General features: G+C 42.4%; 1 protein-coding gene across 1 annotated transcript in view; it reads left to right on the forward strand.

Annotated features, from left to right (window-relative positions):
* The window catches only part of LOC137093389 (voltage-dependent T-type calcium channel subunit alpha-1I-like), a 100,816-nt gene that overhangs the window by 50,196 nt on the left and 33,128 nt on the right, over nt 1-17,492 (forward strand). The window contains 9 exon segments of the mRNA XM_067458201.1: nt 6,631-6,958; nt 7,252-7,344; nt 8,512-8,791; nt 11,768-11,982; nt 13,590-13,741; nt 14,463-14,648; nt 15,626-15,743; nt 16,034-16,189; nt 17,238-17,328. Coding sequence (XP_067314302.1) covers nt 6,631-6,958; nt 7,252-7,344; nt 8,512-8,791; nt 11,768-11,982; nt 13,590-13,741; nt 14,463-14,648; nt 15,626-15,743; nt 16,034-16,189; nt 17,238-17,328 — 1,619 coding nt within the window.

Raw genomic sequence — 17,492 nt, forward strand, 5'->3', positions numbered from 1 at the left:
ATCGTTATGGATTTAGAGAAAATTATTCTACTTTTTTTTTTTGTGCAAAGTATGGAAAGTTACATATTAGTTAAATATAAATGTCGATGTGTAATAAAATTATTGAAATTCAATGCATTTTTTGACTATTAATTACAAAAAATCGCAGTTCTGTCACTGTGACTAACCATTTGAATTGCCCGCCAAAGCACTTCCTGGAACTATTCAAGGTCTACATGAATCACGAGACTATCAAGCGTTTTGAACTTCCCCTCTGATTTGCCCCACACACAAACACTGTTGTTAATTTGCATAATGTCCTCTGTGGTGTGACAGGCAGCGGGGCGAGGGACCGCGAGAGCGGGCCGGTGATTAGTGTTGACGAGTGCCAGCTGCATGGCACACCGGTCTCGTCTCGCGGCCATGTGACGGGAGCATAAAAGGAGGAGCAAGGGCTGCGGAAGACGAGAGAGGACCAGGCCTGGACTTTATGTTGAGTTTTGTTATGTTTTATTATGTTTATGTGGGCAGTCGTCCGTGAGGGGCTGCCCGCGGTTTTACTTTTGTTTTTTTTATTTATGTTGAATTAAAGTTTTGAAACGTTCGCCAGTTCCCGCCTCCTTCCTTCCCATCTACGATTCGTTACATCCTGCTCTGGTCTTGATTGGCTAAACAGGGTCTCTTTGCCCCACCCTCAAACAGAGAGACTGAATCTCTGATGGAAGCGTTTCAGACACTGAGAGAAAAGAGCTGATGCTACAGCAGATATAATGCGAGAATTAAAGTGTTTTTAATCTTGGATGCACGAGAACCTGTTGTAGGAGATGCCAGACCAACATTAGAAGCCTTTAAATTAGCATAATTAACCAGTGCTGGTTTTCATCCTCCTGATCGTGTTCTGGTTCTTCTTTCTGGTTTCTGATGGAATGTGAGTTTCTATTCTGGTTGGCATTCCCATCCCTGAAGGCTCTCCTGGGGTTTGAGACTCTTTGTTGAGCCTCGCGGGGTTGAAGACTTCTGTGAATCTGTCGTGATGATCCCTCATTAGAGCGCACTGCAGATCCTCACTGAAGCCATTATTAATGATTGAGAATCACTATCATATGCAGTTTAACTGTCATCTTTCTGTGTCTCTGGAATCAGTGAAATATGAAAAGAGCAATTGCTCTTTGGGAAAAAAATATATTCAGAAATTAATTTCTCACACAATGGTTTAAAACCCTCTGTAATGGAATAGAAGTAGAGACTGATCTGTTCTTCTTTATTTTGACGTACACTCGCCTAAAGGATTATTAGGAACACCTGTTCAATTTCTCATTCATGCAGTTATCTAATCAGCCAATCCCATGGCAGTTCTTCAGTGCATTTAGGGGTGTGGTCCTGGTCAAGACAATCTCCTGAACTCCAAACTGAATGTCAGAATGGGAAAGAAAGGTGATTTAAGCCGTTTTGAGCGTTGCATGGTTGTTGGTGCCAGACGGGCCGCTGCCAGACGGGCCGGATTCAAGCTGATAGAAGAGCAACTTTGACTGAAATAACCACTCGTTACAACCGAGGTATGCAGCAAAGCATTTGTGAAAGCCACAACACACACAACCTTGAGGCGGATGGGCTACACCAGCAGAAGACCCCACCGGGTACCACTCATCTCCACTACAAATAGGAAAAGAGGCGACAAATTGCACAAGCTCACCGACAGTTGAAGACTGGAGAAATGTTGCCTGGTCTGATGAGTCTCGATTTCTGTTGAGACATTCAGATGGTAGAGTCAGAATTTGGCGTAAACAGAATGAGAACATGGATCCATCATGCCTTGTTCCCACTGTGCAGGCTGGTGGTGGTGGTGTAATGGTGTGGGGGATGTTTTCTTGGCACACTTTAGGCCCCTTAGTGCCAACTGGGCATCGTTTAAATGCCACGGCCTACCTGAGCATTGTTTCTGACCATGTCCATCCCTTTATGACCACCATGTCCCCATCCTCTGATGGCTACTTCCAGCAGGATAATGCACCATGTCACAAAGCTCCAATCATTTCAGATTGGTTTCTTGAACATGCCAATGAGTTGACTGAACTAAAATGGCCGCCACAGTCCCCAGATCTCAACCCAATAGAGCATCTTTGGGATGTGGTGGAACGGGAGCTTCGTGCCCTGGATGTGCATCCCAAAAATCTCCATCAACTGCAAGATGCTCTCCTATCAATATGGGCCAACATTTCTAAAGAATGCTTTCAGCAGTTTGTTGATCAATGCCACCGAGAATTAAGGCAGTTCTGAAGGAGAAAGGGGTCAGACACAGTAATAATGCACTGTCAGAAAGAAGGTACATTGCTGTCACTGGGGCGGTACCCTAATGTACAAAACCAAAAATGTACTGATATGTACCATTTAGGGGTGAGTAAGGTACAAAGATGTACCTTTTCACTTTTGTACCTTAGGATACCACCCCAGTGACAGCACTACCTTTTTTTCTGAGAGTGTATGGTGTTCCTAATAATCCTTTAGGGGATTGTACATTAAAGTGTAATCAATTAACGCAAAAGAAAAAAATGCGGGCGTGGCTTATGTGTAATTATAATAAAGGGAGGGGGTTTATCATAATAAATCATCTGAGAAGTGATATGTCACCATACATCGTTTCACTGGAGGATCTGCATGAAGTTTTGACTAAAAACTGAAGTGAACAAACAAATCATTCACAATAAAATGAACTAAGCATATGTTTATCTTTTTTTCTAAATGCATGCTGTTGATTTTATTGTGAAATTGTTTTGACCTCATACATTTTAATCAAAATCTTGCATTTGTCAATTTTCATTTCATGCTGACTTTAACATTTTTATTATATTATTTCACAGCTCTAATCTGCTAAATGCAAGAATAAGGCATGATATTAATCTGTTCTAAACATTATCATAACATCTCTCTCTCTCTCTCTCTCTCTCTCTCTCTCTCTCTCTCTCTCTGTCTCTCTCTCTCTCTCTCTCTCTCTCCCTCTCTCTCTCCCTCTCTCTCTCTCTCTCTCTCTCTCTCTCTCTCTCTCTCTCTCTCTCTCTCTCTCTCTCTCTGATGAGTGATGGTGCACAGCAGGGGCTGCTGGGAGAATTATGGCTTTGACCTTGTTAAGTCACATGTGCCGGCTGTGATAATGGAGGGTGTGTGTTTCAGCGCTTAGGAAAGCGAACACGGATTCCCCAGAAGAAACACTTCCGTCTCACACATGGGAACTGAGGAGATGTGCTGGATGTGTTTCTAGAATGAACAGCTCCTTGAGTTTTTGTTCTTTACAGAACTTTAAAGTCTGTTTTCTTAATAAATTTTATTGTGGATGATTTCCTTTATGGTACAAATCCAATAAGAATAGTTAATGATATTAGTTTAAGTCATCATTAAAGTGAAGTCACGCTGGTCTATTGTGCTGTATATTAATTAAATTGCTTCACAAACAAGAACAAATGTAGCCAGGGCTTGACTGTGTCTGTGGGGAATTGATTGGATGGCTCCTGTTTGTGGGTGGGATATATTAGGCAGCAAGTGAACATTTAGTCCTCAGAGTTGATGTGTGTGAAGCAGGAGAAATGGGCAAGCGTAAGGATTTGAGCGAGTTAGGCCAGATTGTGACGGCTAGACGACTGGGTCAGAGCATCTCCAAAACTGCAGCTCTTGTGGGCTGTTCCCGGTCTGCAGTGGTCAGTATCTATCAAAAGTGCTCCAAGGAAGGACCAGTGGAGAACCGGCCACAGGGTCATGGGCGGCCAAGGCTCATTGATGACCGTGGGGAGCGAAGGCTGGCCCGTGGGGTCCGATCAAACAGACGAGCTACTGGAGCTCAAACTGCTCCAGAAGTTAATGCTGGTTCTGATAGAAAGCTGTCAGAATACACAGAGCATCAGAACTGGACCACGGAGCAATGGAAGAAGGTGGCCTGGTCTGAGGAATCACGTGTTCTTCTACATCACGTGGATGGCCGGGTGTGTGTGTGTGCTTGGCTTACCTGGGGAACACATGGCATGACATGCTGAAAAAACAAGTCCGATCCATGGAGGCCCCACCTCGCAACTTACAGGACTTAAAGGATATGCTGCTAACATCTTGGTGCCAGATACTACAGCACACCTTCAGGGGTCTAGAGGAGTCCATCAGAGACGGGTCAGGGGGACCAACACAATATTAGGTCATAATGTTATGCCTGATCTCTGGATCTTCAGGTGAAACCCTTCTCTCTGGTGATGTATGCAGGATTCTCTTTTGTTTGAGACGTCTTGTATTCCCACGTTCCCTCTCCTGTCTTACTTTTGCTCTATTTTTAACACATCTCTGTCCCATCGGTCCGGTCTTTACCAGAGTCCACTGAACCCAAGACGCTCGAGAACAGCAGCTTTAATAACCACCGATTCGTCACAACTTCACCCAGATCAGAGCTTTGAGTAGAAAATCTGATAAATACACTAACGTTCTGAAAGAGTCTAAAGGCTGCCTTTATCTGCTCATAAATCCAGTAAAGCAGTGAAATACACTCGCCTAAAGGATTATTAGGAGCACCTGTCCAATTTCTCATTAATGCAATGATCTAATCAGCCAATCACATGGCAGTTCTTCAGTGCATTTAGGGGTGTGGTCCTGGTCAAGACAATCTCCTGAACTCCAAACTGAATGTCAGAATGGGAAAGAAAGGTGATTTAAGCCGTTTTGAGCGTGGCATGGTTGTTGGTGCCAGACGGGCCGGTCTGAGTATTTCACAATCTGCTCAGTTACTGGGATTTACACACACAACCATTTCTAGGGTTTACAAAGAATGGTGTGAGAAGGGAAGAGCATCCAGTATGCAGCAGTCCTGTGGGAGAAAATGCCTTGTTGATGCTCGAGGTCAGAGGAGAATGGGCCGACTGATTCAAGCTGATAGAAGAGCAACTTTGACTGAAATAACCACTCGTTACAACCGAGGTATGCAGCAAAGCATTTGTGAAGCCACAACACACACAACCTTGAGGCGGATGGGCTACAGCAGCAGAAGACCCCACCGGGGACCACTCATCTCCACTACAAATAGGAAAAAGAGGCGACAATTTGCACAAGCTCACCAAAATTGGACAGTTGAAGACTGGAGAAATGTTGCCTGGTCTGATGAGTCTCGATTTCTGTTGAGACATTCAGATGGTAGAGTCAGAATTTGGCGTAAACAGAATGAGAACATGGATCCATCATGCCTTGTTCCCACTGTGCAGGCTGGTGGTGGTGGTGTAATGGTGTGGGGGATGTTCCGGTCTGTGTTTGTTTATCAGTCTGGCTAGTGGATAGTATAAAACACTGCAAAAAATGCATTTCTTAGTATTTTTGTCTTCTTTTCAGTTAACAAATCTAATAATTCTCACATTAATAAATAATTACTAGACAAGTAAAAATTATTATCTTGTTTGGGAAAAAATAACTCAAAATTAAGAGAGTTTGATTAAAATAAGTAAAATAATCTTGTTTTCTGTTTGAATTAAGATTATTTTTCTCACCCCATTGGCAGATTATTTATCTTATTTTAAGCAAAAACTCTCTTCATTTGGAGTTAGTTTTCCCAAATTACTTTTACTTGTCCAGTAAATACTTCTTGTTTTGAGAATTTTTAGATGTTTGGACTCGAAACAAGACAAAAACACTAATTTTGTGGTCTTCCGGAAGCCACAAAAGCGCGCAGTAACGCTTGTTTAGGTTGTGGCCGTTGAAACCGTCTATAGTAAAGTGTAATTTATATCCTGAGATCAGAGCTGAGTTTTCCGCATCATCGCTCCGACACTGAACTTTACCGCTGTGTTTTGTTGACACGCTGTGGAGCGTCTGACGGGTAACCGCAGATGAATGAGCGCTCCGCTTCTCTTTCATGAGGTTTGTCCTCTGTAATCTTCTGAAATATCATTTCATTTGCTTTGAGTGTTTGATCTGTGTTTGCAGCGATGTGCTCTCCAGGTTATTAAAAGCATCTCAATGGCACCTTTGTGATCATAGAGACGGAGCGCTGATAAAAACCTTTGACCCCCCTCGGCTCTGTTAAACCATCTGTGTGTGTGTGTGTGTGTGTAGTGAGATATGTGTGACCATCAGCTCTCTCTTAGCCCTGCAGGTGTGTGTGTGTGTGTGTGTGTGTGTGTGTGCAGTGAGACAGGTGTGTGACCATCAGTTATCTCAGCCCTGCAGGTGTGTGTGTGTGTAGTGAGATATGTGTGACCATCGGCTCTCTCTCAGCCATGCAGGTGTGTGTGTGTGTGCAGTGAGACAGGTGTGTGACCCTCTGCTCTCTCTCAGCCCTGCAGGTGTGTGTGTGTGTGTGTGTGTGTGTGTATGCAGTGAGACAGGTGTGTGACCATCGGTTCTCTCAGCCCTGCAGGTGTGTGTGTGTGTGTGTGTGTGTGTGTGTGTGTGTGTGTCCAGTGAGACAGGTGTGTGACCCTCGGCTCTCTCTCAGCCCTGCAGGTGTGTGTATGTGTGTGTGCAGTGAGACAGGTGTGTGACCATCGGCTCTCTCTCAGCCCTGCAGGTGTGTGTGTGTGTGTGTGCAGTGAGACAGGTGTGTGACCCTCGGCTCTCTCTCAGTCCTGCAGGTGTGTGTGTGTGTGTGTGTGTGTGTGCAGTGAGACAGGTGTGTGACCCTCGGCTCTCTCTCAGTCCTGCAGGTGTGTCTCTCCCCGCTCCGTTCTTCTCTGTGGATGAGGAGGACAAGCGGCCCTTCATCTGCTCTCTGCCTCAGGATAACGGCATCATGTCGTGCGCTGATGTGCCGGCGCGGCGGCTGGCGGGTCATCGGTGCTGTCTGGATGTGGAGGACCTCCTGCACCAGGGGACCGAGCCCTTTATCAATGCCAGCGGCTTCGAGCCCGGGCTGTGTGTGAACTGGAACCGCTATTACACTCGCTGCCACACGGGGCACACTAACCCACACAAAGGAGCCATCAACTTCGACAACATCGGATACGCCTGGATCGTCATTTTCCAGGTGCGTGCACTGCAAGAAATGCTCTTCTTACTCAGTATTTTTGTCTTATTTCTAGTCTAAATATCTAAAAATTATGACATTAGGAAACATTTACTAGACAAGCAAAAGTAATTGTCTTGTTTTGGGGAAAATAACTCAAATGAAGAGAGTTTTTGCTTAAAATAAGATAAATAATCTGCCAATGGGGTGAGAGAAATAATCTTGTTTTCTGTTTGAATTAATATTGTAAGAGAAATCCGTGAAGTGTTTTTCTGCTAATGATGGTGTGTGTGTGTGTGTGTGTGTGTGTGTAGGTCATCACTCTGGAGGGCTGGGTGGAAATCATGTATTATGTCATGGATGCTCACTCATTCTACAACTTCATCTATTTTATTCTGCTGATTATAGTAAGTACACACACACACACACACACACACACACACACACACACACACACACACACACACACACACACACACACACACACACACACACACACACACACACACACACACACACACACACACACACCCTACACACACACACACACACACACACACAGCCCCTAAACCTATCCATCACACTCGTTTGCAATGAGACAGGTGTGTGTGTGTTTGCAGTGAGACAGGTGTGTGTGTGTGTGTGTGCATGCAGTGAGACAGGTGTGTGTTTGCAGTGAGACAGGTGTGTGTTTGTGTGCAGTGAGACAGGCCTGTGTGCAGTGAGACAGGTGTGTGTGTGTGCGTGCAGTGAGACAGGTGTGTGTTTGCAGTGAGACAGGTGTGTGTTTGTGTGCAGTGAGACAGGTCTGTGTGCAGTGAGACAGGTGTGTTTGTGTGTGTGTGTTTGCAGTGAGACAGGTGTGTGTGCAGTGAGACAGGTGTATGTGTCTGCAGTGAGACAGGTGTGTGTGTGTGTGTGTGCAGTGAGACAGGTGTGTGTTTGCAGTGAGACAGGTGTGTGTGTGCAGTGAGGCAGGTGTGTGTGTTTGCAGTGAGACAGGTGTGTGTGTTTGCAGTGAAACAGGTGTGTGTACAGTGAGACAGGTGTGTGTTTGCAGTGAGACAGGTGTGTGTGTTTGCAGTGAGATAGGTGTATGTGTGTATTTGCAGTGAGACAGGTGTGTGTGTGTAGTGAAACAGGTATGTGTGCAGTGAGACAGGTGTGTGTGTATGTTTGCAGTGAGACAGTTGTGTGTGTGCAGTGAGACAGGTGTGTGTGCAGTGAGATAGGTGTGTGTGTGTGTGTGTGCAGTGAGACAGGTGTGTGTGTGCAGTGAGACATGTGTGTGTGTGCAGTGAGACAGGTGTGTGTTTGCAGTGAGACAGGTGTGTGTGTGTGCAGTGAGACAGGTGTGTGTTTGCAGTGAGACAGGTGTGTGTGTGTGTTTGCAGTGAGACAGGTGTGTGTTTGCAGTTAGACAGGTGTGTGTGCAGTGAGACAGGTGTGTGTTTGCAGTTAGACAGGTGTGTGTGCAGTGAGACAGGTGTGTGTTTGCAGTTAGACAGGTGTGTGTGCAGTGAGACAGGTGTGTGTTTTCACTGTGGTTCTCTCTTTGAATCGTGACTTCACAGGTGGGCTCTTTCTTCATGATAAACCTGTGTTTGGTCGTCATAGCGACTCAGTTTTCGGAGACCAAAAAGCGTGAGCATGAGCTGATGCAGGAGCAGCGAGCGCGCTCTGTGTCCTCCGGCTCGCTGGCGGAGCCTGGAGACTGCTATGAGGAGCTCTTCCAGCTCATCTGCCACTGCCTCCGCAAGGCTCGCAGACACAGCGCCGCTTTCCTCAGAGCGCTCGGCCGCGGAACACCAGAGCAGAGGCAGGAGAACACACACACCAGCCGAGGGAAAACAGGTGAGAAGGAGACAGGTGGAGCGGTCACATGATGGAGGGTTCATAAGGATGCATGCATCTCTGAGACCTTAACCTAACCTTAACCTACTTAACATTAACCTACTTAACCTTAACTTACTTAACCTTAACCTAACCTTAACCTACTTAACATTAACCTACTTAACGTAAACGTACTTAACATTAACTTACTTAACCTACTTAACCTTAACCTACTTAACATTAACCTACTTAACCTACTTAACCTTAACCTACTTAACATTAACCTACTTAACCTACTTAACCTTAACCTACTTAACATTAACCTACTTAACCTACTTAACCTTAACCTACTTAACATTAACTTACTTAACCTACTTAACCTTAACCTACTTAACATTAACCTACTTAACCTACTTAACCTTAACCTACTTAACATTAACCTACTTAACCTACTTAACTTTAACCTACTTAACCTACTTAACATTAACCTACTTAACATTAACCTACTTAACCTTAACTTACTTAACCTACTTAACCTTAACCTACTTAACATTAACCTACTTAACATTAACTTACTTAACCTACTTAACCTTAACCTACTTAACATTAACCTACTTAACCTACTTAACATTAACCTACTTAACCTACTTAACCTACTTAACATTAACCTACTTAACCTACTTAACATTAACCTACTTAACATTAACCTACTTAACCTACTTAACATTAACCTACTTAACATTAACCTACTTAACCTACTTAACCTTAACTTACTTAACCTACTTAACATTAACCTACTTAACCTTAACTTACTTAACCTACTTAACCTTAACCTACTTAACATTAACCTACTTAACATTAACCTACTTAACCTACTTAACCTACTTAACATTAACCTACTTAACCTACTTAACCTACTTAACATTAACCTACTTAACATTAACCTACTTAACCTACTTAACCTTAACTTACTTAACCTACTTAACATTAACCTACTTAACCTACTTAACATTAACCTACTTAACCTACTTAACCTTAACTTACTTAACCTACTTAACCTTAACCTACTTAACCTTAACTTACTTAACCTACTTAACATTAACCTACTTAACATTAACCTACTTAACATTAACCTACTTAACCTACTTAACCTGCTTAACATTAACCTACTTAACCTACTTAACATTAACCTACTTAACATTAACCTACTTAACCTACTTAACATTAACCTACTTAACCTACTTAACCTTAACTTACTTAACCTACTTAACCTTAACCTACTTAACATTAACCTACTTAACCTACTTAACATTAACCTACTTAACATTAACCTACTTAACCTACTTAACATTAACCTACTTAACCTACTTAACATTAACCTACTTAACCTTAACTTACTTAACATTAACCTACTTAACCTACTTAACCTTAACTTACTTAACCTAACCTTTACCTACTTAACATTAACCTGCTTAACCTACTTAACCTTAACTTACTTAACCTTAACCTAACCTTAACCTACTTAACCTTAACTTACTTAACCTTAACCTACTTAACCTTAACTTACTTAACCTTAACCTAACCTTAACCTACTTAACATTAACCTGCTTAACCTACTTAACCTTAACTTACTTAACATTAACCTACTTAACCGTAACTTACTTAACCTTAACCTAACATTAACCTCCTTAACTTACTTAACCTTAACCTAACATTAACCTACTTAACCTTAACTTACTTAACCTTAACCTACTTAACATTAACCTACTTAACCTACTTAACCTTAACTTACTTAACCTTAACCTACTTAACCTTAACCTAACCTTAGCCTACTTAACCTTAACTTACTTAACCTTAACCTAACCTTAGCCTACTTAACCTTAACTTAACTTAACCTAACCTTAACTTACTTAACCAAACCTTAACTAACCTAACACTCACCAAACAGCAGGTTACACAAAAAATACTCGACAAGGACCAGAGGCCTGTTTTATGAAGCTAGTTGAACAAACTCTGAGTTTCAGAGTAGGGTTAGAGTTGACAAATCCAGATAAATCCAACCTGGTTTAGATCAAGTTCAACCGTTTCTCAAAGCTTGGTATAAACGTTCTCCATCAACTCAGGTTTAATCCAGAGTTAGCGATCAATTCTGAAGGGCCTTTAAGTGTGACACGTGCGGCAAACAGCCAAACACAGCGTCCGATTGATTCACTTCTCTTCTGAAGATTGAGAGATCGTTTGGGAAATGATCATGAAATCAAATGCGTTTACAAAGCAGGAATGAACACTTTAGTTTGAGAAGCATATGAAAGAATATCTGACTATATCAATGCATGACGTGACTCAAAGAAATATGCCTAATAATTATAAGTTCACAAAGAAGTTTTTTTTTTTTTACCATAAATTGTTTTAATTTGGAACGAGAGATACAGGGGGTGTGGCTTTACTGCATATTTACTTGCAGCTGATTGGTCCAGTTTAGGTTTGCGATCTCTAACCCTGAATAAAACCGGCTCAGGTTAGCCGTGTAGTGTCAGTTACCATGGTGATGAACACTGATAAAAACCAGTCCACCTCCTTGAGCCCAAAAGAACAGAGTTTGCTCAAACTAATCTCAAACTTTTATACTGTTCACTGCAAAAAATGCTTTTCTTACTTAGTATTTTTGTCTTGTTTCGAGTCCAAACATCTAAAAATTCTTAAAACAAGAAACATTTACTAGACAAGCAAAAGTAATTGTCTTGTTTTGGGGAAAATAACTCAAAATTAAGAGAGTTTTTGCTTAAAATAAGATAAATAATCTGCCAATGGGGTGAGAAAAATAATCTTAATTCAAACAGAAAACAAGATTATTTTTCTTGTATTAAGCAAAAACTTTTATATATTAAAAAAATATTTTTTTGACATTTTTACTAGAAATAAGGCAAAAATAGTAAGTAAGAAAAGCCTTTTTTGCAGTGTAACGGGCCACTGAGCACTTCTCTCTCTGCACCGCAGATGGAGCCACACCTGTCGCATCAGCAGCCAATCAGGAGACAGAGGAGGAGACAGAAAGGTGTGCGAGGGAGAAGGGGGCGTGTCAAAGCCGAGAACTATGGATGAAGACGAGAGGCAAACTTTGGGGCATCGTGGAGAGCAAATACTTCAACAGAGGAATCATGGTGGCCATCTTCATCAACACCATCAGCATGGGCATAGAGCACCACGAGCAGGTCACACACACACACACACTGCTGTTTATATACGATATATTGCCAAAGGTATTGGGATGAGTTCAGGTGTTAGATCTGTTCAGGTGGCCACAGGTGTATAACTCCAGCTCTCGGCCTGCAGACGCTTCTACACACATTAGTGAAAGAATGGGTCGCTCTCAGGAGCTCAGTGAACTCAAGCGTGGGGCCGTGATAGGCTGACACCTGTGCAATAAGGCCATTCCTGACATTTCCTCACTACTAAATATTCCACGCTCAACTGTTAGTGGGATTAGAACAAAGCGGAAGCCATTGGGAACAACAGCAACTCAGCCACGACGTGTTCAATCCCAGAGCGGGGTCAGCGCATGCTGAGGGTCACAGTGCGCAGAAGTCTCCAACTTTCTGCAGAGTCAACAGCTCCAGACCTCCAGACTTCTGTGGCCTTCAGATGAGCTCAAGAACAGCGGAGAGAGCTTCATGGAATGGGTTTCCATGGCCGAGCAGCTCATCCAAGCCTTACATCACCAAGAGCAATGCAAAGCGTGGGATGCAGTGGAGTAAAGCAGCCGCCACTGGACTCTAGAGCAGCGAGACGTGTTCTCTGAGCGACCAATCACGCTTCAGTCTGACAATCACATGGACGAGTCTGGGTTTGCATTTACATTTAATCATTTAGCAGACGCTTTTATCCAAAGCGATTTACAAAAAAGGGGAGAGCAATAGAAGCAACGAAACAAACAAGGCCAACAACCTGTAAGAGCTGTAAGAAATCTCAATTAATTAGCACAGTACAAACTGTTTTTTTTTTTTTCCCAACACTGGATTTTGATAGCTATCATAACAAACATGGTTTGGCGGTCACCAGGAGAACGGGACTCATCTGACTGCATTGTGCCAAGTGTAAAGTTTGGTGGAGGAGGGATTATGGGGTGGGGTTGTTTTTCAGGGGTTGGCCCCTTAGTTCCAGTGAAAGGAACTCTTAATGCTTCACCAAGACATTTTGGACAATTTCATGCTCCTGACTTTGTGGGCTCAGTTTGTGGACGGGCCCTTCCTGTCCCAGCATGACTGCGCTCCAGTGCACAAAGCGTCGCTCCATAAAGACATGGATGAGGAGTTTGGTGTGGAGGAACTGGACTGGCCTGCACAGAGTCCTGAGCTCAACCCGATAGAACAGCTTTGGGATGAATTAGAGCGGAGACTGAGAGCCAGGCCTTCTCGTCCAACATCAGTGCCTGACCTCACAAATGAGCTTCTAGAAGAATGGGCAAAAATCCCCATAAACACACTCCTAAACCTTGAGGAAAGCCTTCCCAGAAGAGCTGGAGCTGTTAGAGAGGGTGGGCCGACTCCAGATTAAACCCCACGGGTTAACAATGGGGAGATCATGTGTGTGTAGAGGCGGCACAACACTTTTGGTGATATAGTGAATGTTTAATGATGTTAGCTAAAGCCCAGAACTAACTCACACAAACCTGCTTGATGCACTGCCGCTGTTCTTTCAGTGGATGAGAATCTCTCTGTCTTTTTATTTATTCCGTTCATTATTGTAGTTAATGGTGTGTTTCATGTTCTCATTCTCTCTCTGTATGTGTGTGTGTGTGTGTGTGTGTGTGTGTGTCCAGCCAGAGGAGCTCACTAATGTCCTGGAGATTTCTAACATCGTTTTCACCAGTATGTTTGCTCTGGAGATGATCCTCAAGCTCACGGCGTCCGGAAGCTTTAATTACCTTCGCAACCCCTATAACATGTTTGATGGAGTCATCGTCATCATCAGGTAATGAGCAGAGAAGCGTCACGGCCTCCGCATCTTAAACTGTGTGTACAAGTTTAAAAGTTGCAAAAAATGCTCTTCTTATTTAGTATTTTTTTCTTGTTTCTTTTCTTGATATAAGATTATTTTTCTCACCCCATTGGCAGATCATTTCGCCTGTTTTAAGCTAAAACTCTCTTCATTTGGATTTTATTCTCAACAAAACAAGAACAAATATCTCATGTCGTTTTACTGATCTAGTAAATGCATCTTGATTTAAGAATATTTAGATATTAAGACTGGAAACAAGACAACATGACCGAGGAAGAAGAGCATTTTTTGCAGTGTACATTTACGTTTATTATATGTTCAAAACAGTTCATATTTCTGTGGAAACATATATTTATTTATTTCAGGATTCTTTGATGCATAAAAAATAGAAAAAATAGCATTTATCTGAAATAGGAATAGACATTATAAATGTCTTTGCTGTCACTTTTGGTCAATGTAATGTTTCCTTGCTGAATTAAAGTATTACTTTCTTCTTCTTTTTAAATTACTGACTGCATCAACAAGCAAAAATAATAGTCTTTATTAATGTTTGTACAGAAGAATAGAAGTGCTTGAAGCATCACAATCACTTCGATCTGCCTCTCTCTCTCTCTCTCTCTCTCTCTCTCTCTCTCTCTCTCTCTCTCTCTCTCTCTCTCTCTCTCTCTCTGTGTGTGTGTGTGTGTGTGTGCAGTGTGTGTGAGATCGCTGGTCAGTCGGATGGCGGCCTGTCGGTGCTCCGGACGTTCCGGTTGCTGCGGGTTTTGAAGCTGGTCCGCTTCATGCCGGCTCTGCGCAGACAGCTGGTGGTTTTAATGAAAACCATGGATAATGTGGCCACGTTCTGTATGCTACTAATGCTATTTATCTTCATCTTCAGGTGTGTGTGTGTGTGTGTGTTTCATCAGACTTCATTTACATACGCAACATCGCATAAACTTTACCCAATGTAAACACAATACTTTGATTAAATTGATGCAATAATATCATAGTAAATGAGTGTTTGCTGACTTCATTCACTACAATCAGGCATTACAATAAAAACTGCTCTTCTTCCTCAGTCATGTTGTCTCGTTTCCAGTCTCAATATCTAACAATTCTTAAATCAAGATGCATTTACTAGATCAGTAAAGTGATATGAGATATTTTGTCTTGTTTTCTTAAAAATCAAATCTAAATGAAGTGAGTTTGTGCTTAAAACAGGCAAAATGATCTGCCAATGGGGTGAGAGAAATAATCTTGTTTCCATCCCAGTCAGAAATCTGATTATTTTTCTCACCCCATTGGCAGATCATTTTGCCTGTTTTAAGCAAAACCTCATTTCTTTTTATATATTTTTCCATAGAAAACAGGAAAAAATATGTAATTTCACTTATCTAGTTCTTAAATCTTGATTAAAGAATATTTAGATATTTGGACCGGAAACAAGACAAAAATAGTTTTATAAGCTTAGCAGTAAAGACTCACATGTTGGAGGATTGACAATATTACGTGACAGGAATATAATGCAATTTTTGTAGTGTCATGAAGATATTAAGTCTATTTTCTGAAAAATAATCTTCTTTTTAAGTTTATTTTTCTGACCATTTGGCAGTTTTTGTTGTTGTTTTAAACAGAAAACAGACTGTCTGGACATTTTTATTTCTCCACTAAATGTGCGTTGATTTAAAAATGATTCGATATTTGTGTTGGAAAACAAGACTGAGGAAAAACTTCACGTTTATGGGGACTATCCTGAAATCTCTCTCTCTCTCTCTCTCTCTCTCTCTCTGTGTGTGTGTGTGTGTGTGTGTGTGTGTGTGTGTGTGTGTGTGTGTGTGTGTGTGTGTGTGTGTGTGTGTGTGTGTGTGTGTGCAGTATTCTGGGGATGCATATATTCGGCTGTAAGTTCAGTCTGAAGAAAGACACTGGAGACACGGTCCCAGACAGGAAGAACTTTGACTCTCTGCTGTGGGCGATCGTTACTGTGTTTCAGGTAGAGAGAGAACACACACACACACACACACACATGTTGGTCTATGTGGTTTACAGGGACTCTCCATAGGCGTAATGGTTTTTATACTGTACAAACCGTATTTTCTATCCCCTTACACTGCCCCTGCCCCTAAACCTACCCATCACACACACACACACACACACACACACACACACACACACACACACACACACACACACACACACACACACACACACACACACACACACACACACACACACACACACACACACACTCACACTCACTCACGTGTGTGTGCGTGTGTGTAGATCCTAACCCAGGAGGACTGGAACGTGGTCCTGTATAACGGCATGGCCTCCACATCTCCTTTCGCCGCTCTATATTTCGTGACTCTGATGACGTTTGGAAACTACGTGCTGTTCAACCTGCTGGTGGCCATTCTGGTGGAGGGCTTTCAGGCTGAGGTAAGTCTTTCAACCTGTTCGGTGCTTTACTGATTTGACTCTCTGATTCAGTTCAAAAACTTCACTGATTTGACTCTCTGATTCAGTTCAGAGCTTCACTGATTGGACTCTCTGATTCAGTTCAAAACTTCGCTGATTTGACTCTCTGATTCAGTTCAAAACTTCGCTGATCTTACTCTCTGATTTGGTTCAAAACTTCACTGATTTGACTCTCTGATTCAGTTCAGAGCTTCACTGATTTGACTCTCTGATTCAGTTCGAAGCTTCGCTGATTTGACTCTCTGATTCAGTTTGAAGCTTCACTGATTTGACTCTCTGATTCAGTTCGAAGCTTCGCTGATTTGACTCTCTGATTCAGTTCAAAGCTTTGCTGATTAGACTCTCTGATTCAGTTTGATTCATTGAACTGCACATTCTGAACAGTATTGAATCAGAATATATTACTTATTGTTAGTTCATGTTAATAAATGTATTGAGTATTTGAGACCTTGTTGTAAAAAGTTTGATCCTGACAGAAATTAAACCTGTTGGTTGGAAGGTAGTCTATACTGTGTGTGTGTGTGTGTGTGTGTGTGTGTGTGTGTGTGTGGCCTGTTAAACGCTATGTTATGGGGACAAAATGTCCCCACAAAGATGGCAATATCCGAAATCCTTGTCCTTGTGAGGACATTTTTAGGTCCTCATGAGGAAAACATCTTATAAATCACACAGGAGGAGTTTTTATGAGAAAGTAAAAAAGCAGAATGTTTCCTGTGATGGGTAGGTTTAGGGCCAGTGTGTGTGTGTGTGTGTGTGTGTGTGTGTGTGTGTGTGTGTGTGTGTCTGTTTGTGTGTGTGTGTGTGTGTGTGTGTGCGCGTGCGACATGTGCGTGCGTGTGTGTGTGTGTGTGTGTTAGAGTTAGTGAGTATGCGCATGATTGTGAAAGAGTGTGAGTGTCAGTGTTGTGTGTCTGAGCGTTGGTGCTTCAGAACCGACTATAGACTGGCATTGCTGACTCTGGGTTATTAAATCTTGATAATGAAGGTCTTAACTCTGTCTGTCTTTCAGGACAATGATAATTACTCGTACTCTGAGAATGATGAAGAGGCGTCTTCCTCTCATGGAAGCCAACAGCACAAAGACTCGCTCACGTTCTCCGGTATGATCAAGCTCAATATTAAACCAATCAGCTAACTGGAGGAAAATATAATCTCCCATTCCCTTTGAAAGCCAGTTCGGTTCGCATCACGGCGGCTTCGCTATTTATGGAGGAGTTTAGACACGTGTGCATCACACTGCAAAAATGCTCTTCTTACTCAGTCA

Source organism: Pseudorasbora parva, chromosome 12 (assembly GCF_024679245.1).
Source record: "Pseudorasbora parva isolate DD20220531a chromosome 12, ASM2467924v1, whole genome shotgun sequence".
Lineage (NCBI taxonomy): Eukaryota > Metazoa > Chordata > Actinopteri > Cypriniformes > Gobionidae > Pseudorasbora > Pseudorasbora parva.